A 22,983-nucleotide genomic window follows, 5' to 3' on the forward strand; every position below is an offset into this window, starting at 1 on the left:
GGCAGCCCAAAGCTGTCGGGCGTGCAAGAATATTACTGGAGAGCATGATTGATGACTCTTGGCTATGGATGTGTCCCATTGGAGAATATACATCCAGGGAGTGGGGGGAAGACCAGGATCAAGGCTGAAATGAATGATGTGTCTTAGAGTTGGCTGCACCCAGGTAATGCCGACATGTTCACTCCTAATAAATCTTATTTTTTCCTCTGAGAGATGCGGCTAGAGACTTACGATTTGAACGGGGGTGGATTTGTTGGAGCCCTGACAGTAATGGGACATGGCAAGGAAAGCAAAGAGAAACAAGAAAGGGAGTCGTTATAAATCCAAGTGTTTATTCCATTGAAAAGGCCCACAGCAGCAGCGCCACACAATCATGCTTAATGTAAATTGTAATATATTTTAATGGGTTCAAATGCTAACAGTGTGATTGTAACAGACAAAAATGCGTTTGCATAACAGACCTCCATCCAAAACTCTGTGTATATCTTCTCACCCAAGCAAAAACATTTTAAGGCCTCTGAAATGATTTCAAACTTTGCCACAGCGGCGTAGAGCGGTGTTTCTAGAACTCATTGAGGTTAAGACCTGTGGACTTCCATTCCCAGAAGTCCACACATCTTTTAAAAAGTTCAATGGAGAAGTTATGGCCCAAAGATTCTCTCTTTTTAGCTGTGCCTCCACCTCCTGACAACCCAAAGCAACGCAAGAAAACACAACACCCCCACCCCCGATAAAAAAAAAAAGGATTTCCATAAACCTAATAAAATCTCAGATTAAAAAAGCAGAAAAGAGAATAGCATTCCCGAGACACAAATTTTCTGGAAAGCCTCGTTCATCCGCTTGATGCAGCCAGAGGGATGCACCCCCCACATCACAGCCTGGATCCGAAGAGATAGAAGAAACTTGCAAGCAGAGCCAAGGCCAACACCAAGTGGTTGATTTGGATGCTGTTGGCCCCGCTGATGTTGCACAAAAAGGAGGAACAGCAGTGGACAGATATGGCGGCGATGCCAATATCGACCCCGACGTTGGGGCAAACTGGCACACAGCCCTTGCTGATCGATTGAGTGGAATATCCACCTGTCGGGAAGGGGGAAGGAGGGAATAAGAAAGAAGGTTAAACCTCTTTGAGCGTTTATGGAAGAACAGAAGACATTTGTGGACTTTCTGCCAGTCACATACAACCAACGGGGTTGGGGCCTGTCGGCTGCTGGCCCCCTCAAACAGCCGAATCAGAGGAGGTGTGGGAGTCAGCGTCCGCATTAGGGCAACCTGGGAACTCCGAGGGGGGCAGAGGGAATGGAGCCGGCAGAGAGGCAGAGGCAGAGCCTGGGCCGTCCATCACCCCTCAGATGGGAGAGTCAACAGCCCCCAGGTCTGGAAGTGGCTGATGAGGAAGAGGAAGAACAGCTGGGTCCATTGCCTGAAGCACAGATGCACAGAAGGCAGAGGAGAGGAGAGCAGTGGAAATCTATAGGCCGGTCATTGGGATGGAAAAGCCACTGCTTGTTAGCGAAGCCCCCAGCCTAGCTCTGGGGATAAAAGGCAGGCGGCGGAGGTGTGGCAGACAACTATTCATCATCTGTCCTTGTTAGCCTGCAGTGAGAAAGCAACTTTTGCCGGGGCTCCTAACCACGGAATCTTTTGGGTTAACTTCAGAGGGTTTGTAGCGTTTGGAGAGCTGGGTCAGAACAAGCAGACTGTTAACAGAGAGAGGCTTCAGGGTTGGAGCCAATAAGTAACCTCAACGTAAAAAACCACAATTAAACCCAAAAGTTCCATTGCTCTAAGTGGGGCAGGCGTTAAGTAGGTTTTGGCCCGTTTTACGACCTTCCTTGATGCGGTTGTTGGAACGAATCACTGCCTTCCTAAGTTGGTAACACAATAGTTAAGGGAACCTGGGTTCCCCGTTGACTTTGCATGTCAGAAGGTTGCAAAAGGGGACGACCACGTGACAACGGGAGACATATATTTACAGTGAGAAGAGGTGGCGGGGGAAACAGTTGGGAAAAAAACACAATATCCCTCAGTTCCAGGTTCTCCAAACTTTCTGGATTGCTGGCCCAGCGCAGGGGGGCGGAGAGCGGGGATGGTTTTGGGCCAGGGTTAGGCTCACCCACATGCGCACACGCAGGGGAGCCTGAATCTGTGGAGGACAACGGAGCTGACAGAGATCGAGAGGGCGGCTTCACTGGCTTTAGAGGGATGTGGGGAGGAGCAGGCCGAGGCAGCGCAGGGCCCCTCAGGATTGGGACAGCTTGTAAGCAGGGAGGAAAGAGGACAGGAGGAGGGCAAGCAGTGGACAGGAGGAGGAATGGAGCTCAGGTGATGAGCAAGGACCACCCCCTCCTGATCCATGAGCACGGAGAGTGGAGAGAAGGCAGGAACAGCGCAGGCCGACCCAAATACTCGGGAGGACTGGGAAGCAGCTAGAGGCCGCTGTGTGTTTGTGTGCGTGCTTTGCTCTGGGACTTGCCAAACAAAACTGGGAGCGTTTGGGGGAAAATCTGGAGCATTAAAGGGGAGTTTGAACTCTCAGCAGTGTGTGTGTGACCTTTGTGCCTTGTCCTGGGTCATCACACCCAGCTTCATCTGTGTGAGCAACGGGTGCGCATGAGTAGAGCTGCGAGCACCGGCACCCCCGCTGCGTGAGACAGACCGCACAGGCACACACACCCTCCACTCATGCGGCCCAGTTGCGAACAGGCCACGGCCCGGGAGCGGGCTGTGGCCTAAAGTTTTGGGACCCCTGATTTAGCAGTCCAACCCATGGAGGAAGTGATATGGTCCTCCTGCCATTTCAACATGCCACAGTAACATACCAATCCCACCACCACTATACGTGGTGGCGCAGTAATTGTCCCCTTCAGAGCAGGTTTGCATCCCCCAGCACTGCGAGTTCGATTCGACGTTGTCGCAGGACCAACAGACCAGTGAGAAAACTAGGGGAAAAAAAAAAAAGATTTCATAAAGATGAGATGTGCAGTGAAACTGTTTTATTTATTTTTACTTTTTTTTTTTAATCCCGCCTTTATTATACTTAGAAATAACTCAAGGTGGTGATTTTCCCCACAATAATAACAACCCTGTGAGGTGGGCTGGGCTAAAAGAGAGGGACTAGCCCAAAGTTATCCACCTTCCTTTCATGGCTAAGATAGGATAAGAACTCACAGTCACCTGGTGAGTGACCCAAAGTCACCCGGTCAGCTTTCATGCTTAAGGAGAGATTAGAACTCATTACCTCCTGGTGATTGGTTCAAAGTCCACCCCCCCCAGCTGTTTTTCATGTTTAAGATGGGACTAGAACTCACCACCACCTGGTGACTGGCTCAAAATCACCCAGCTGCTCTTCATGTTTAAGGTGGGACAAGGGACACAGTGGCTTAGTAGCTAAGATGCTGAGCTTGTTGGCCAGAAAGGTCAACAGTTTGAATCCCTAGCGCCACGTAACGGAGGGAGCTCCCATTACTGGTCCCAGCTTCTGCCAACCTAGCAGTTCGAAAGCACTTAAAAAATGCAAGTAGAAAAATAGGGACCCCTTTGGTGGGAAGGTAACAGCGCTCCGTGCATCTTCGGCATTTAGTCATGCCGGTCACATGACCATGGAGACGTCTTCGGACAGCGCTGGCTCTTCGGCTTTGTAACAGAGAAGAGCACTGCCCCCTAGAGACTGCAATGAATAGCACGACTAACACATATGTGCATGGGGAACTTTTACCTTACAACTCATTGTCTCACGGTGATTGGTCCAGGACCCAACAACCTTTCACGCTTAAGGTGGGACTAGAACTCAACACCACCTGGTGATTGGTTCAAAGTCACCCGACTAGCTTTAATGTTTAAGGTAGGACCAGAACTCACTGTCTCCTCTGGGACACAACTGGCTTTCATTTCAAGCGTGAAAACCAACCAGGGGACTTTGGGACAGTCAAATTACAAATGAGTAATTTATTTAAAAAATAATGATTTGTTAAAAGCAAATTTTCAATACAGCTTCCTTCCCTGTTTCTCGGTGCATAATTCATCCATCGGCTATTGCAACCCTTAATTTAATAGAGAGACAGAAGCAGTGGTTAAGAGTGTAGTACTGCAAGCTACTTCTGCAGCCAGCTACCTACAGTTTGGCAGTTCAAATCCCACCAGGCTCAAGGTTGACTCAGCCTTCCATGCTTCCAAGGTGGGCAAAACGAGGACCCAAATTGTTGGCGGCAATATGCTGACTCTGTAAACCGCTTAGAGGGGGCTATAAAGCACTATAAAATGGTATATAAGTGTTATTGCTATTGCTATTAGTCCTGCTTTACAAAGACCACACATCCAGTTCTGGTCATCACAATACAGAAAAGATGTTGAAACTCTAGAAAGAGTGCAGAGAAGAGCAACCAAGATGATTAGGAGACTGGAGGTTAAAACATATAAAGAACGGTTACAGGAACTGAGCATGGCTGGTGTAGAACTAGGAGAGACAGGATAGCAGTCTTCCAATATTTGAGGGGCTGCCACAGAGAAGAGGAAGGGATCAAGCTATTTTCTGAACCCCAAAAGGTAAGATAAGAAACAATGGATGGAAATTGGTCACAAAGAGATTCAACCTACTGTAGAAATAAGGAGAAATGTTCTGACAGTGAGAGCCATCAACCAATGGAACAACTTGTCTTCAGAAGTTGTGGGAGTTTCATCACTGGAGGTTTTTAAGAAGAAACTAGACAGACACTAGTCTCAAATGGTATTGAGTTTCCTGCTTGAGCAGGGGGTTGGACTAGAAGACCTCCAAAGTCCCTTCCAACTCTATTATTCCATGTTCTCCCGCCCATTCCCTTAAAATACCCAGTAGAAGCAGTGCATTGCAAGTAATGCTGTAAGTAATACCCTGATTTTGCTGTTTTTGGTGTGGCATTTTTGGAGTGTATGGAAGTGGTGGTTTTCCCCACAAAATAGGTATATTAATCCTCCTTCAGTGACTACTTTTAAAACTTTCACAATTATGATCCCACCTAAAGGTAGAAACATAGAAGAGATTCACACAGCATCCATGAAAAGCTAGAGATCGCCACCTACTGGCCATCAGCTCACACTGCAGGTGATACTGCCACCAGTTGGCTATCAAACTCTCACTTGCAGGCCTCCATAAGAGAAAATAGCGATAAAAAAATCCAAAATTACTACTGTAGTTCCCCTTTACAGAATCAGGGAATTGGGTAATAATTTTGCCAGGTAATTAGACAGTCACCTATTAAGCTACAGTCTAAAAAAATGTAATCCTTGCAGCTTTAAAAGTTACAATTAACTGGCTGGCAAACCATACTCAACGAGTAGTCCTTAATGGTACGACATCTACGTGGAGGGATGGAAGCAGTGGGGTACCACAAAGTTCCATCTTAGGCCCAGTACTTTTCAATATCTTCATAAACGACAGATGAGGGAATAGAAGAGGAAATTACGCAATTTGCAGATGATACTAAACTGGCAGGAATAGCCAACACCTTAGAAGATAGGCTCAAGATCAGATGGATCTGGACAGACTTGAACCCTGGGTCCTAACTAAGAAAATGAAATTCAATGTAGAGAAAAGTAAAGTCTTCCACTTAGGCAGAACAACCAAAAGTACACATATAGACTGGGAGAAACCAGGTTTAATGGCAGTCACTGTGAGAGGGATGTTGGAATATTAGTGGACAACCAGCTAAATATGAGCCAGTAGTGTGAAGAAGCAGCAGTCAACAAAGGCAATGAAATCCTAACTTGCATTAACAGAGGGATACAATCAAGATCAAGGGAAGTACTAATACCACTCTATAAAGCCTTAGTAAGACCACACTAGAATACGGCATCCAATTTTAGTCACCATGCTATAAAAAAGATGTTGAGGCTCTAGAAAAAGTACAAAGAGCAACCAAGATGATTAGAGGACTGGAGACTAAAACATATGAAGAATGGTTATTGGAACTGGGCATGGCTAGTCTAGGGAAGAGAAGGACCTGAGGAGACAGGAAACAAGCTATTCTCCAAGGCACCCAAAGACCAGACAAGGAATAATGGATGGAAACTGAACAGAGAGAAATTTTCTAAAAGTGAGGACAATCAACTTATGGAACAGAAGTTGCCTTTGGAAGTTGTGGGAGCTTTATCACTGGAGGCTTTCAAGAAGAGATTGGACTGCCATTTGTCAGGAGTGGTGTAGGCCTCCTGCTTGGGTGAGGGGTTGGACTAGATGACCTACACAGTCCCTTCCTACTCTGTTAATCTGTTAAAAGCCTTAGTAAGACCACACCTAGAGAACTGCATATAGTTAATTATAATTATTGAAGTTTTAAAAATGTAATCACCCACACTGAATTATCATTATTTTCACTCAAATGGTTGTTCAGACTCTTTTTGAAAAACTCAGCTTAGTTCAGGTGAACAGCTAATATTCCAAGCAAACTCCTGACTTAAAATTGGTAAAAGAGTCGAACTTTTATTTTCATTTATATCTTCAGACACTGGAATTCAGGAACCGGTCATAAGTAGCTTTTACTTAGGCTTTTTTAAAAGCAATTACTATAGCAGAATAATAGAATTACAGATTTGGAAGGGGCCTTGGAGGTCTTCTAGTCTAACCTCCTGCTCAAGCCAGAAATCCTATATACCATTCTGGACAAATGGTTGCAAAGTCAAGTCCATGAAATTCATTTAAAAAAAAAAAAAAGGTTAAAAAGTAGAAGATTTAAGCCTGAGAAGACACGCATGAAAACTTTACCCAGGCAACTTTCCATAAAACAGTAACACAACTTTGGTTGCTCACCCTCTCTTTTTGTTATATTTGGCTTTGTCCCCAACTGCATCCTTTGTTTGCCCTACCCTCAAAAACACACAAAAAAACAAAACAAAACCACAACATAGAGTCTGAAAAATTGCCTGTTCCCCATTCCTGCTTTCTCTTTCCAGCTTTTAGCTTTCGATTTCCTAGCCTGGCTTTTCAAACAAGATGCAAAGAACATGTCTACTTTTTTTTTTTAAAGGATAGTTCTCTTTGTTCCTCAACCAGCTTTCATTTCAGGGTTTTTTTTTAGCTTTCGGTTTCCTAGGCTGGCTTTGTTCAAACGGCTTTAAAAATTACATAAATTGTGTGTTTCTCTTTTTTTTTTCCATCTGGCTTTCCTTTCAGGCTTTTAACTTTCCATTTCCCAGTTTTGTTGAATCATTGACAAGGGCAACCTTTCAAAAAAACAGGACAGTTAAGGACGTGAGGAAGGCCGCTCCCTACAAGGACCAATGCATAGTAGACTTTCCTATCAGAAGACAAGGAGAATAACAGAGTAATAGAGTTGGAAAGGGACCTTGGAGGTCTTCTAGTCCAACCTCAAGCAAGAGAGCTTATATCATTCCAGATTTCAGACAAATGGCCATCCAATCCCTTCTTCGGAATAGCAGGAATAAGCCAGAAGATAGGCTTAAGATACAGAAGGATCTTGACAGACTTGAGCACTGGGTGCTATGTAACAAAATGAAATTTAATGGTTTAAAAAAAAATATCTACATTTAGTTAGTTAACTTTACTGTCATTGCACCTCGTACAGTGAAATTAAATACTATCTTCGGTGTACAATTTCTGACTATGAAAATAAACAAACACACATCTCTCACACTCCACACACTGACTTGAAATTTAATTTAAATTTAGGCAAGAAAAACCAAGATGATACTTTGCTCAGTAGTAGCAATTGTGAGAGGGATCTTAAGAGTCCTACTGGACAATCCCTTAAATATGAGCCAGCCGTGTGCAGCAGCTGCCCAAAAGGTTAACACAATCCTAGGCTGCATTGACAGAGGGATAAAATAAAGATCACACAAAGTGTTAATACCATTTATGATGCCTTGGTAAGGCCACGCTTGCAATGCTACATCCAGCGCTGACAAAAAGTGAGTTATGACCAATTTTTTTGCGCTTACGACCTTCCCCGCTTCCCCCATCACGTAATCAAAATTCAAACGCTTGGCCACTGGTTCATACTTGTGACCGTGGCTGGGTCCCAAGGCCACGTGCTACCCCTTTTTTGCGACCTTCCGACAAGCGAAGTCAACTGGGGGGGGGGGGAAGCCAGATTCACTTAACCACCGGTTCACTTAACAACTGCAGTGATCCACTTAACAACTGTGGGACAAAATGGGACCAAGCTCACTCTCACCTAACAAGAGGTATTTTGGGCTCCATTGTGGTCATAGCTCAAGGACTATCTCTACCTGTAGCTGCTGCTTCTTGGGATGACACCTTCTTCTCAAGATTGGCCAACAGGTGATCTTCAAAATGCCCCTGAACTGTAACTCCCAGCACCCTACTTAACACGAGATATTTTGGGCTCTATTTCGGTCGTAAGTAGAGACTGTCTCTATCTGTACTCATCTTAAATCCTACGTCCACCCTGGTCAGCTTCTTCTTCTTCTTGGGATGACACTTTCTTCTCAAGATTGGACAACAGGCGGTCTTCCAAATACTCCTGAACTATAACTCCCAGTACTCTTCCCTATTCTTTTCCTGGATTGGGAGATGTTGTTCAACTACTTCTACACAGCGATCTCTGGCTCACTTTCTCTGGCTGTGAACTGGGAGACCAAGTTTTTATTTCTTGAAGGTCTGAAGCAGACGCCTTCTCACCCTCTTGGGTTAACCCTCAAAGTCCACATTCTTTCCTCCTTAGATAAGTGTTCCTGGCACTGATCCGTCTCTCCCTTCTTTCTTCTCGTGACTTCGACCCCCGCAAAGTTGCAAAATTCCCCTTCCTGATTCATCAGGAGTCTTTAGTTTAGTTTTAGTTTACTTTATTGTCATTGCACCTCGTAGAACAAAATTAAATGCCATCTTCAGTATATACATTATGACTACGAAAATAAAAAATAAAAAAAACATACGTCCTTCACATCCTATATGTTGAATGGAAGGACCCCCGATATTGAATTAATATTGCAGTAGACAGCAGAATTCAAAAGAGCTACTGTCCTTTTGATCAGGAAGATAAACTCACGCATCCTTCACCCTTCACACACTGAACAGGGAATCCCGCAACACCGCACCAACACTGCACTATACAGTAGAACTCAAAAGAGCTACTGCCCTGGGATAGAAGCTGTTTTTCAGCCTATTTGTCCTTGTTTTTATTATTCTCTACCTTCTGCCAGATGGTAATAGTTTAAAAAAAGGGTTCCCAGGATGAGATGGATCTGTGAAATTGTTTTTAACTTTCTTAAGGCAGCAGGAGCTATAAAGCTCTTCCAAAGAGGAGAGAGGGCAACCCATGAACCTCTGGGCAATGATGTTCACCCTCTGGAGTGCTTTCCTATCGGCCATTGTGCAATTGGCAAACCATGCAGAGGTGCAGTAAGTTAAGATACTCTCTCTGGTGCAGCAGTAGAAGGTCCCCAGCAGTTTTTTCATTCGGCTGTTGTTTTCTGAGTCTATTTGTTTTCTGAATCTATGCATAGAGGCAATTTTAGACCCCCCTGGATTCAATCATGTTATGACTGGGCTTCTATAGATGCCCCATGGAGGGTTTGAGAATTTGGAAAAGCTGGCAAGTTTTTTATTTTATTTTATTTTTAAAAAAATGAAACGAGCCATAAATGACAACTTGGAAATTAAAAAAAAAATGGTTCTGACAAATATGATTCTTCTCAGCAGGATCTGTTGTTCTTTTCAGCCGAGGAACTGAAAGTAGATCTATGGGTTTCTGCCCCGTCTTCTGCTGGGAAGAAGTGGGCAAACCGGGACTCTCAAAGTTCATTCTATGTTTTTTTAATCAAGTTTTTTATTTTATATTCTTTATACATGTCCGTCAGAGGTGGTGTTCAGCAGGTTCTGACCAGTTCTGGAGAACCGGTAGTAGAAATTTTGAGTGGTTCAGAGAACCGGCCAATCCCACCTCTGACTGGCCCCGCCAACCCCATCCCTTCTCTGCCTCCCATGGAGTCCCAGCTGATCGGCTGGGTCTCCTTTGGTTGCCCTGCACAGGAGAACGGAGCTGGAAAGCAGGTTAGTGGGGTGGGGAGGGGATGGGATTTTGCAGTATCCTTTATCCTTCCCCTGCCATACTCACAAAACCGGTAGGAAAAAATTTTGAATCCCACCACTGATATCAATACATGAATGGTGTGATACCTCAGTATCACACATTTTGATACCAATAGAGTGTTATTACTCCCAATTATTACAATTCATTATTTCATATCCTTAACACATATCTTATACTTCCGCCCTTCATTTTCTGTTCCTCCCTCTTATTCGTATAGTAGTATATATGTACTATTATTCTTCTCTTATTTCTATCTCTATTTTAAATCCCACTCCCCAATATCTTTGTAATATTCAAAGATGTGTCTTTTTAATTATATTTCCTTTATTTATGTCTTCCCATCTATTTATGTTAAAATGTCATCCTACTTTCTTCTTCTATAGAGTGGGTGAAACCAGACTTAACAAAGATCCCTGTGAGAGGGATCTTGGAGTCTTAGTGGACAACCAGTTAAACGTGACCCAGCATTGTGCAGCAGCAGCCAAAAAAGCTAATGCAATCCTAAATTGCATTAACAGAGGGATACAGTCAAGATCAAGGGAAGTACTAATACCACTCTATAAAGCCTTAGTAAGACCACACCTAGAGTATTGCATCCAATTTTGGTCACCACACTATAAAAAAGGATGTTGAGACTCTAGAAAAAGTAGAGAGAAGAGCAACCAGGATGATGAGGGGACTGGAGGCTAAAACATATGAAGAACGGTTGCAGGAACTGGGCCTGGCTAGTCTAGGGAAGAGAAGGACCAGGGGAGATATGATAGCAGTCTTCCAATATTTGAGGGGCTGCCACAGAGAGGAGGAAGGGGTCAAGCTATTTTCTAAAGTGCCTGTAGGCCAGACAAAGAATAATGGATGGAAACTGAACAAGGAGAGATTTAACCAGGAAATAAGGAGAAACTTTCTGACAGTGAGAAAAACCAACCAATGAAACAGCCTGCCTTCAGAAGTTGTGGGAGCTTAAATCACTTGAGACTTTCAAGAAGAGATTGGACTGCCATCTGTCAGAAGTTGTATAGGGTCTCCTGCTTGGGTAGAGGGTTAAACTAAATGACCTAAAAGGTCCCTTCCAACTCTGATTATCCGTTATCTTTTATTTCCTTCATTAACCAATATCTCAATATACACTTCTAGTAGCAATCATAATCCTTTAAGCATTTAATATACATCTATTCATATCTTACCTATCATCCAATTCATATATTTCTACTGTTAATATATACATGATAACATTACTTAAAAGATAATTATCCAACCTATATAAATCTAATATCTATACACCTAACCTGGACTCTCAAAACTCATTCTGAGCAGAGTTCCTTCCTCAGGACTTGGCAGATGGGCTGAAATACTTTGCCTGGGATTCCTCCTGACCTCCATTTTACACTTCCAGATGTGGCCTAACCAGATGGGCCAGTTTCTTCTTACACCCCCACTGTTTCTGTCCCACTTTCACAACCTTATTTGGAGAAGTTATTGAATGCGAATGTACTAGTCTTGTTCAATCACCCACTCTAGGGTAATGTTTGTCAACCACTGTCTAGACTTCTTGAGTCTTCTCCATTCTTTGGTTGTCCTGTTTTTGGAGGAGTCCCAGGGCTGGTTGGAGATGGTAAGATCTTGGCTGTAGAGTAGTATTTCTCAACCAAGGCCAGTTGAAGATAGATGGACTTCAACTCCCAGAATTCCTCGTCCCGCTTGAAGAATTCTGGGAGTCGAAGTCCGCCCACCTTTAATTTGCCAAGGTCCAATACTCCACAGACAAGATCTGCCCTCATAGTGGTCCATCTCCAACCACCACTGGGGCTCCTCCAAAAATTGAGTGACCAAGAAGCTGAGAAGACCCAAGAATCCTCCAAGGACAGGATGCCCCACTCAACCCAGCAGACGTTCTTCAACTCTCCAACCTTGAGGGCCTTCAGCAGGGGTCCTCAAACTTGGCAGCTTTAAGACTTGTGGACTTCAACTCCCAGAAATCCTCAGCCAGCATAGCTTTTATAACTTCAAACAGAGTTGAAGTCCACAAGTTTTAAAGTTGCCAAGCTTGGAGACCTCTGGCCTACAGCATTGACCATTTCTAGTCCATTTTGCATGGACCAATGCAGCTTATAGAGATCCGTTCTTCATTTTGGGGAGGTGGCCTCCAGAACAAATTTGGAAAAGGTGAGGGAGCACGTTGCAATTCTTTGCAGCCTTTTTTTTTTTTTACCTAAAATGAACCTGCAAACTACTGAAGAGCGAAGACACTGCCTCCACAAATCACAACAAAGCTTTTACAGAATTATTAACGCATACTCTTCCACCCTAACAGAATTCCTGCCACCCAAATTTAGGCCAAAATCAAGATGGATATGCCAGGAGCGAAGGAGAAATCTCCATGCAGGCTTCAATTAAATCCATGGTGTTTTGTTTTTCAAACTTGACAACTTTCAACTCCCAGAATTCCTCAGGCAGCATATTGGCAGGGGAATTCTGGGAGTTGAAGTTTATTTATTTGTTACATTTTTTTGCAGCCCATCTCTTCTCTAAAGTTATTCTGGGGGGGGATTAAGTTGTGCTGGAAATGCAGATTTTGAGGAGCTGAGGGGAAGGTATTGACTTCTCCATCCTATGAAGAAAAGTTCAGCAGTTGAAAGCTCGTTATGATCTAATTTGCACGTTTTCCGCTTTTTGTTACTAAATAAAGAAGAACGGGTGATAAAAAAAAAACCCACACTTCTTCATATTGTTGCACAGCTGTGAAAATCTCAGACTTTTGGTTCCCCTCTCAAAGTCATGTGCAGACTCATCATGGTTAGATCGTGCACAGACCACAGCAGAGCAATAGAGTGGGAAGGGACCTTAAGAGGTCTTCTAGTCCAGCCCCCTTGCTGGAGCAGCAGACCCTGTACCATTTTAGACAAAACGGGTTGTCCACAATCTTCTTAAAAACTTCCAGTGACGGAACCACCCGCAACTTCTGCAGGCAAGCCATTCCACTACTTCATTGGTTTCACCGTTAGGCAGTTTCACCTTAATGCATAATTTTGAGTTTATTGTTTGTTTCTTTTTCTCATTTTTATGTAGCGTATATTGGAGGTGGTAAACATTTCGTTTTAATGTATGCTGATTAGTGTACATTCAAAGTGACAATAGATTTATTTATCTATTTATTGTATATTTTGTTCTATTCTACTCTGGGGAATTTCCCTATCAGAAAATTTACCCTCAGTTCTATAGGTTGCTTCTCTCCTTTATCCTCTGCCCCATTTCACACAAGACAAGTCACCAACCAAGGTTAACACCTCACAGTTTTTAGCTTTTAAGCAGGTCAAGTTAGGCAGCCCATTCTCGGCTGCACTGTTTACTTCCTTTATCGCTCTTATCAAACCACCATATTTGCTGGAATCACACCGTTGGCTCCATGCTGTCCCTCAACCATATTTTTTATCTCAATGAACCAGATTCTCTTAAACAGCTCAGCAAAATTGGCAAGATTCCCCTTTTGGGTAGAAAAAAAAACTGTCCACTTGTCTGAAAAAAAAATATCAGAACAAAGCTCCATTCACCACTCGGTGGACAAAAAAAAGAAATCTTTCAGACAAGGAACAGCCAAACAAGCCAACAGTAAACAACCCACGGTCTTTCCCACCAACACTGACAGGGAAAGCCATTAGAATAGGAGTGGGGAACGAGGGCCCTTTTATGACTTATGGGACTTCAATTCCCAGAATCCCTGAGCTAGCTATGCCGGCTCAGGAATTCTGGGAGTTGAAGTCCACAAATCATGAAAGGGCCCAAGTTCTTCACCTCTGTACTGGAATATAAATTGAAAGCAAACCATACTCCTTAGAAACACTGATGATGCTACCTAGTTAGGTAGTGAAATGTCTGCAAGCAAGCAACAAGCTCAGAGAGCGTCAAGAACCTCACATCGTCTCCTCTTCCTCCTCCTCCTTTTCTTTACAAACCTCACTCACTCACTTCTAGCACTGATGAGGCTACCCAGTTAGGCAGTGAGATGTCTGCAAGCAACCAAGCTCGGAGAGCATCAAGAACCCCACATAATCTCCTCTTCCTTCTCCTCTTCTTACTCTACAAACCTCACTCACTCGCTTCTAGCATTGATGGTGCTACCCAGTTAGGTAGTGAAATGCCTCCAAGCAAAAATAATCAAGCTCAGGGAACACTAAGGACCCCGTAGTCCTCCTCAACTCCACTCCCTTCTAGCACTGATGATGTTCTCTAGTTTGGTAATGAACCGTCTGCAAGAAAACAACCAAGAGATCACAAAAGGCCCCACCATCTTCATCTTCCTCTTCCTCCTCCCCTCTGCAAACCCCACCTCCTCCAGGCACTGACAAGCTGTGTCATCAAAGGTCTGCAAGAAACCTACCAAGTTCAGAGAGAATCAAGGACCCCACAAATCAGCTACAAATATTCTCCTTTATTGATATTTTTTTTAAAAATGCCCCACCTGGAATTGATCCTGCAGAAGCAAATTTCCCCTGGCATATTCCAATTTTCCTAGCCTTTCTTTCCCCCACCCCACCCATTCCCCAAATTTCTCCCGGAGGCCACTCCAGACAATGAAGAACCATCTGAAATGGTATGGACTCTCCTGCTTGAGCAAGGGGTGGGAATAGATGACCTCCAAGGTCCCTTCCAACCCTGTTATTCTATGTGAGACCTTCTACGTGAGATTTAGAAGCTCTCATCCCACATAATTGCACAATTGTCCAGAAATTGGTGGAATACTATCGGCTCTCAAGGTTGAAATTTCTACCCGCTGGCTTTTCACAAGGAGAGAAGATCTTAAATTGATACAATAAACACTCTGCCAATAGGAGGCATGGGTCCGATTGACAGAGTTGGAAGGGACCTTGGAGGTCATCTAGTCCAACCCCCCACCCAAGCGGGAGACCCTACACCATTTCTGACAAATGGCAGTCCAGCCTCTTCTTGAAAGCTTCCAATGATGGCGCTCCCACAACTTCCGAAGGCAACTTCTGTTCCATGGGTTGATTGTTCTCACTGTCAGAAAATTTCTCCTTATTTCCAGGATGAATTGTTCAGTTTCCATCCATTGTTCCTTGTCTGGCTTACAGGCGCTTTAGAAAACAGCTTGACCCTCTTCCTCCTCCCTGTGGCGGCCCCTCAAATCTTGGAAGACCGCTATCATGTCTCCCACGACTTCCGAAGGCAACTTCTGTTCCATTGGGTGATTGTTCTCACTGCCAGAAAATTTCTCCTTATTTCCAGGTTGAATTGTTCAGTTTCCATCCATTGTTCCTTGTCTGGCTTACAGGCGCTTTAGAAAATAGATTGACCCTTTCCTCCCTGTGGCGGCCCCTCAAATCTTGGAAGACCGCTATCATGTCTCCCCTGGTCCTTCTCTTCACTGGAAATTTTCAAGAAAAGCTCTGTCTGAGATGATCGAAGTCAAGGTCCCTTCTAGCCTTTGGATTGTTAAGATTCTGTGAAATCTGAGATCTCTGCACTCCATCACAGAATCAGTAAGCGTCTCTGTTTGTTAAACTGGTGCCGGACAATTTGGCACTTTTAACACTGAGGGGACACTTGTTGCATCCCAAGTAATAAATTAAAAATCTGACAACATTTATATTCCTCCTCATTCAGGGAGGATTCCACCCTCACTTAAGGACACGCAACACAAAGGGGAGAGAACCAGACAGGAAATCAGGATTAAAAGATCATGTGTGTCTCCCCGCAGCTAAAAAAATACACCCCACAGTTGTGACCTTGAAAAGCCCTACTTTGTGGGCTAACAACATGTCTCAAAGGACCAAGGTTGGAAATTGACCAATACACACACACACACACTTCAGGAACCCAAGGAACTGAGATCGAATACGGAATAACATAGTTGGAAGAAATCTTTGGAGGCCCATCTAGTCCAACCCAGTGTGCAGCAGCAGCCAAAAATGCCAACACAATCCTAAATTGCATTAACAGGGGGATACAATCAAGATCCAGGGAGGTACTAATACCACTCTATAAAGCCTTAGTGAGGTCACACCTAGAGTACTGCATCCAGTTTTGGTCACCACACTATAAAAAGCCTCCACAATGTCCGAAGGCAAACTATTTCCCTTAAAGGTTAAGAATGTATTTTCGCCATTTAAACCAGCAGCGAGTGCAATAGATTTAATTTCTCATTTCGTGCAATAAAATAAATATTTCAGGAAATATTAAAAGAGGCAGAATGTTGTATTTCCCCAAAGGAGAAATGGAGAAACATGCTTTTAAAGGCAAAAAAGGCAGCCCCAGTCTTCCTGCTATAAGAAACAGCTTCCAGCAGATGCCTGAAGTCTTTAGAAATGGATATTTTCTGTCCATTAAGAAATCCAGGCCAATCTATTCATAAACAGATTAAGAATTTACATCCCCCCCCACCCAAATTCTAAGCACCTTTAGGACATAATAGGATTTACTCACCACCATTAGAATAACAAAAGGCACAAGGCTCACTATATTGCACAACCCTCCTGGAGCATCTCAATCACAAAATCCCAAAGGATATATAGACGCCCACCCAAAGTGACAATAAAGTTATTCTAAGTCTAAGTCTACCTATCCCCACCCCATTTTGTCAGCCACCCAAGAAACATGCTGCTGTCCCTGAAGTTTCTGGAAATCCAAATAAACGGAGACATTCTTTCCTTCAGCCAGCCTCCATTATTCTTTCCAGCTAGCAAGCCACCATTTTATTTCTGACGTCTTTCTCCCAGCTTGGAACCATACCGGATATTTCTTCCAACCATATTAATGCATAAACAAACTAAATTTATTCTCCCCCCAAAAAATTATGGGCAGTGAAATGTCAACTGTACCTAGTAATACATCTTGGGCAATTTTCATTTTTTCTTTGCAAGCTCAGCAGAACGAAGTTATTAAAAATGCACATCAAAATTGTAACTTCATAGTCCTGTGCTCCTCCCCCACCCCTCAGTAATTTGATGAATAGGTAATAGATAATACTCCCTTTTAATTATGGAATTCCCACCTCTCCTTTGGGCTCATGATGTAGGAAAAGGAGTGGCAGAACTTGGAGGCAGAGTTAAACAAGGAATCAGCCTAGAATCCCTAAGTAGACACAAGCAAACTAAGTCCAACCTCCTTGTCTATGGAGATTCTCAACCATGCAGATTGTGGTTGTCCCAAATGTGTGTGTGTGTGTGTTTTTAAAGCCCACTGGACGTTCTTGATTATTTTTTCTTGAAATTGTATCACTTCTCTTTCAAGAAGCTTCTTTAGTTCTAACCGACCAGTGGAGAATGGAAGCATTTGTATATAAGCAAAATATTTTCAAGGAAAACAACTTAACAAAGTCTAGTTAACATTTGGAAAGCATGGGCTTTTAGTAATAAATTATTTCAATTTTAACCTTAATGTGTGGACCTGGTTCTTCCATCCTGACCAGTATCACTAAAAGTTTGCCCTTTTGACTTGTTCACCCACTGGGGTGCTTTCTGCCCCACTTCCAGTGTAATGTTCTCCAGATATGAGCAGTTATCGCTAAAATTTGCCTTTGAACATCTAGGCTCCAAATGGGGGCGTTACCAAACCCAAATAGAGAAAGTTCTAGATTGGTAGATAAATATATATGATAAAAGTGAGGTGGAAAAAGATGTTGTGGATCCAAAAATGGATTTAAACATGTCAAGAGAGCTATAGGAAAAGAGGCCACAAATGAAATCAGCTGAGGTCTTAATAATGAAATGGAAAATACAAATAATAAATGAGAAGACCAACAATGTCTTCTTATGGCGCATTAAATTAATGAAACTGTTCCCCAGACGAGAGAAGCCTTTGGTAAAGTAGACCACAACCTACTTCCTGTGCAAGCTAGAAAAATATGAGATAGATACAATAACAACAACACCAGAGGGGTTTTTTAACTGGCTGATAAATCATACTCAACATATAGTCCACAACAAACTACATCTACATGGAGGGAAGTAAGCACCAGAGAAATCCCAAGGTTCCTTTTTGGGACCCAACATTTTTCAACGTCTTCCTAAAAGATCTAGTTGAGGGAAGAAAAGAAGAAGTCATGAAATTTGCAGACAGCGCTACGCTGGCAGAAATAGCCAAAACCCTGCAAGACAAGTTCAAGATATAAAAAGATCTTGACCGACTTGAACACTGGATCCTATCCAACAAAATGAAATTCAATGTAGAGAAAAGTGAAGCCTTAGGCAAGGAAAAAGAAAAAAGCACACATATAGACTGGGGGAAACCAGGCTTAAGAGCACTAAATGTGAGAAGGATCTTGGGCATCTTAGTGGACAACCAGCTAAATATGAGCACAGCCGTGTGTGGTGGCAGCCCAAAAAGGCTGCATTAACAGAGGGATAGAATCAAGATCACATTCAGTGTTGATACCACTTGATAATGCCTTGGTAAGGCCACACCTGGAATATTGCATCCAGTTCTGGTCACCACACTATAAAAAAAGATGTAGAGACTATGGAAAGAGTGCAGAGAAGAGCAACCAAGATGATTAGGAGCCTGGAGGGTAGAACATATAAAGAAAGGTTACAGGAACTGGGTGTGTCTAGTCTAGAGAAAAGAATAACTAGGGAAAACGGGATAGTGGTATTCCAATAGTTGAAGGGCTCCTAGAAAGACAAGGGGGTTAAACTATTCTCCAAAGCACCTGAGGGCAGGACAAGAAGCAATGGATGGAAACTAATCAAGGAGAGAAGCAACTTAGAACTAAGGAGAAACTTCCTAACAGCGTGAACAGTTAACCGGATGGAAGAGCTTGCCACCAGAAGTTGTGGGTGCTCCATTACTGGAGGTTTTCAAGAAGAGAAATTATTTATCTGAAATGGTATAGAGTCTCTCTTGCTCCAGCAGGAGGTTGGACTAGAACAGGGGTCTCCAACCGTGGCAACTTTTAAGACTTGTGGACTTCAACTCTGAGAATTCCTCAGCCAGCTTTGGCAGCTGAGGAATTCTGGAAGTTGAAGTCCACAAGTCTTAAAAGTGTGTTAATGCCACTTGATAATGCCTCGGTAAGGCCACACTTGGAATCCTGCATCCAGTTCTGGTCACCACAATATAAGAAAGATGTAGAGACTATGGAAAGAGTGCAGAGGAGAGCAACCAAGATGATTAGGAGCCTGGAGGGTAGAACATACAAAGAAAGGTTACAGCAACCGGGTGTGTCTAGTCTAGAGAAAAGAACAACCAGGAGAAACACGATAGCGGTCTTCCCATTGCTTCTTATCCTGCCCTCAGGTTGGAGACCCTTGGACCAGAAGACCCCCAAGGTCTCTTCCAACCGTATTATTCCGTTCTGTTCTGTTCTACTGAAGATGGAGCTCTGCAGATGATAAGAAATAAGCTTGAGGCACATTCTTCGATGGGATTAAAGGTTAAACTTTCTAAAGGTAAACAGAAGCGTAAAGGGAAATTCCAACAACAAAACTGGGGGCAGATTCTCCCCCCGCCCACCGCCCATACACAGAGGGGCACGCACCCCTCTCCTCCCCATGAGAGAAGCTCTCCAGACTGGGGAACCTAAGGATGGGAATTCCCCTCCCCTGCCTTCTTCTCCTCCCTGCCCTTGCTCCCCAGAGTCAGGGGCCCTTCTGCAGGCCGGCCTTGAGTAAATAAGGAAGGCAACAAAAACAGCCTCCCGTCCAGGACTTGGGCCAGTGGGCCCCTGACCAAGTGCAGAAAGCATTTCTCTTCCTGGCTTCCCAGGAAGGGCAGTGATTCCTCTCTTCTTCGGAGAGAAACTTAAAACACCCTGAAGCTCAACCCCCGCCCAAGGCATTAAGCCCAGTTTAGAAGGCCAAGAAGCTTTGCTGGGGGAAGAGGGAAAGGGGAAGGGAGAGAGGCAGGGGAGAAAAGGGAACGAATGAAGCGGGAAGAAAGAAATGGGAGGGAGGGAGGAAGAATACGTAAAGGAGGAAGGGAGGGAGGAAGAATTAAGTAAGGCAAGGAGGGAGGAAAAATAAGGAAAGGAAGGAAAGGAGGAAAATAAGGAGACGAGGGAGGGAGGAAAGAAGGAAAAAATAAACAAACAAGAGAGAGAGAGAGAGAGAGAGAGAGAGAGAGAGAGAGAGAGAGACAGGGAGGGGAGGGAAAAAAGTAAATGAGGGAGGGAAGAAAGGAAAATAAGTGAACGAGAAAGGAAAAAAATAAGCAAGGGAGGAAGGAAGGAAGAAGGAAGGAAGGAAGGAAGGAAGGAAAAAATAAACAAACAAGAGAGAGAGAGAGACAGGGAGGGAGGAGGGAAAATAAGTAAATGAGGGAGGGAGGAAAGGAAAATAAGTGAACGAAGGTGAGAGGGAGCAAGGAAGGAAAAAATAAGCAAGGGAGGAAGGAAGGAAGGAAGGAAGGAAGGAAGGAAGGAAGGAAGGAAGGAAGGAAGGAAGGAAGGAATAAACAAACAAGAGAGAGAGAGAGAGAGGGAGGGAGGAGGGAAAATAAGTAAATGAGGGAGGGAGGAAAGGAAAATAAGTGAACGAAGGTGAGAGGGAGCAAGGAAGGAAAAAAAAAAAAATAAGCAAGGAAGGAAGGAAGGAATAAACAAACAAGAGAGAGAGAGAGATGGAGGGAGGGAGGGAGGAGGGAAAATAAGTGAACGAAGGTGAGAGGGAGCAAGGAAGGAAAAAAAAATAAGCAAGGGAGGCAGGCAGGAAGGAAAAAATAAATAAATAAATAAACAAACGAGGGAGGGAGAAAGGAAAACGTGCGCCAGCTCGTCTTCCCCCTCCTCCACCCCGCGATTCATTTGGGGAAAACGGGATCCGTCTCCGCAAGCCCCGAGGCGCGCGCCTCCACCTCCCCACCCGGGCGCAAGACGCGAACGTGGGTGGGTGGGTGGTCGCAGGAAAGGAAGGCAGGGAGACCCCACCCCACCCACCCACCCCACCCCGCCCGGGAGGAATAAGGGAGGAAGGCTCAAGGGGGCCGGGGCAGAGGCCTCACCGCCGTCCACGCAGAGGCAGGCGGCCAAGAGGATGGCCAAAGGCGCCTTCATCCCGGTTGGCATCTCCGTTGCTCTTTTGCTGCGCTCCGGATTGAGAGAGAGAGAGAGAGAGAGACCGAGAGAGATGCGTCTGGATCGCTGGGCTGCAATCCTCTGGGGTCCGGGGGGCGGATGTGGGGGAGAAGCGAACGGTTGGAGTGGGGAGGGGGCTGCGGGCAGGCGACCACGTGCGGCACTAGGCGAATCCAGCCCGGGCTGGGCGTTGCGCAGCTAGAGCCATCCTTCCTCCGGCCCGCCTAGGTGTGCCCGCGCTTTCGTTTCTCGCGTTTGAGGCTGGCCGAGGGCCGCCTACCCGGCCCGGGATTCCTATAGGTTTCAGAAGGGTTCGTTGAACGCGAGGGAGATCGAGCGAGCGATCCAAAAGAGAGCTGGAAGGGACCTTTGGAGGTCGTCTAGTCCAGCCCCCTGCTCGAATGCGCCATTGGAGACGAAGGACTGGCCAGGCTCTTCTTAAAACGCCTCCAGGGATGGAGCAGCCACAACGTCTGCAGTCCAGACGTCCCACTGATTAATTAACAAGATAACACAGTTGGAAGGGGCCTTGGAGGTCTTCTAGTCCAGCCCCCTGCTGAAGCAGGAGACCCTATAACATTTCAGACAAATGGTCGTCCAGCGTCTTCTTTAAAAATCTCCAGTGATGGAGCACCCACGAATTCTGGAGGCCAGCTGTTCCACTGGTTAATCGGTTTCACCATCAGGAAATTCCTCCTTAATTCCAGGTTCCTCCTCTCTTGGGTTAGTTTCCATCTGTTACTTCTTGTCCTGCATTCAGGTGCTTTGTCTGGAGAATAATTTGACCCACTCTTGTTTGTGGCAGCCCATCAAACATTGGAAGACTGCTATCATGTCACCCCTAGGAAAATTAACCAGTGGGACAGCTTGCCTCTGGAAATCATGGGCTCTCCGTCACTGGAGGTTTTTAAGAAGAGTCTAAAGCAGGGGTCTTCAAAGTTGACAGCTTTAAGACTTCTGGACTTCCAACTCCCAGAATTCCTCTTCCAGTCATGTTAGCTCAGGAATTCTGGGAGTTGAAGTCCACAAGTCTTAAACTTGCCAAGTTTGAAGACCCTTGATCTAGTCTATCTATCCTATTTCTCTCTTTCTATCTATTCTACCTCTCTTTATCTATTCTATCTTTTTCTCTCTTCCCCCTCTATCTATCTATTCTATCTCTCTTTCTCTATGTATCTATTCCAGGGGTCTTCAAAGTTGACAGCTTTAAGACTTGTGGACTTCCAACTCCCAGAATTCCTCCTCCTCCAGTCATGTTAGCTCGGGAATTCTGGGAGTTGAAGTCCACAAGTCTTAAACTTGCCAAGTTTGAAGACCCTTGTGTCAGAGTAATACAAGAACAGGAAATGCATCACGGGAACAATAGAGATGAAACCTGGAGGGGCAATGTGATACAGGAAACCACTCCAATAGAGGGGAATGATAGAGCTGCATATAAGATAGAGCAAGGGTCTTCAAACTTGATAGCTTTAAGACTTGTGGACTTCAACTCCCAGGATTCCTCTTCCAGTCATGTTAGCTCAGGAATTCTGGGAGTTGAAGTCCACAAGTCTTAAACTTGCCAAGTTTGAAGACCCTTGATCTATTCTGGTTGCTCTTCTCTGCACTCTTTCCGGAGTCTCAACCTCTTTTTTATAATGTGGTGACCAAAACTGGATGCAGGACTCTAAGTGTGATCTTACTAAGGCTTTACAGAGTTGTATTAGTACCTCACTTGATCTGGATTGTATCCCTCTGTTAATGAAACTTAGGATTGCATTAGCTTTTTTGGTTGCTGCTGCACACGGATGGCTCATATTTAGCTGGTTGTCCACTAAGACTCCATGAGCCCTTTCATAATTAAACCTGGATTTAACCCATTCTATATGTGTACTTTTGGTTTTTCTTGCCTAAGTGTAAGACTTTACTTTTCTC

General features: G+C 44.4%; 1 protein-coding gene and 1 long non-coding RNA gene across 2 annotated transcripts; both read right to left on the reverse strand.

Moving 5' to 3' along the window:
- Nucleotides 1–312: 312 nt before the first annotated feature.
- On the reverse strand, nt 313–21,279 carry LOC113446387 (lymphocyte antigen 6E). Its single transcript, XM_026716019.2, has 3 exons — nt 20,997–21,279; nt 2,823–2,942; nt 313–1,080 (listed from the first exon to the last, which is right to left on the reverse strand). The coding sequence occupies exons 1-3, from the start codon at nt 21,058–21,060 to the stop codon at nt 872–874; spliced, it is 393 nt and encodes a 130-aa protein (XP_026571804.1). The 5' UTR covers nt 21,061–21,279; the 3' UTR covers nt 313–871.
- Nucleotides 12,571–15,151, reverse strand: LOC148126489 (uncharacterized). The gene is made up of 2 exons (XR_015743335.1): nt 14,163–15,151; nt 12,571–13,896 (listed from the first exon to the last, which is right to left on the reverse strand). It is a non-coding gene; the product is annotated as an uncharacterized LOC148126489 (long non-coding RNA).
- Nucleotides 21,280–22,983: the final 1,704 nt, after the last annotated feature.

Source organism: Pseudonaja textilis, chromosome 3, assembly GCF_049901715.1.
Source record: "Pseudonaja textilis isolate UNSWEBS1 chromosome 3, rPseTex1.2, whole genome shotgun sequence".
Taxonomy (NCBI): Eukaryota; Metazoa; Chordata; class Lepidosauria; order Squamata; family Elapidae; genus Pseudonaja; species Pseudonaja textilis.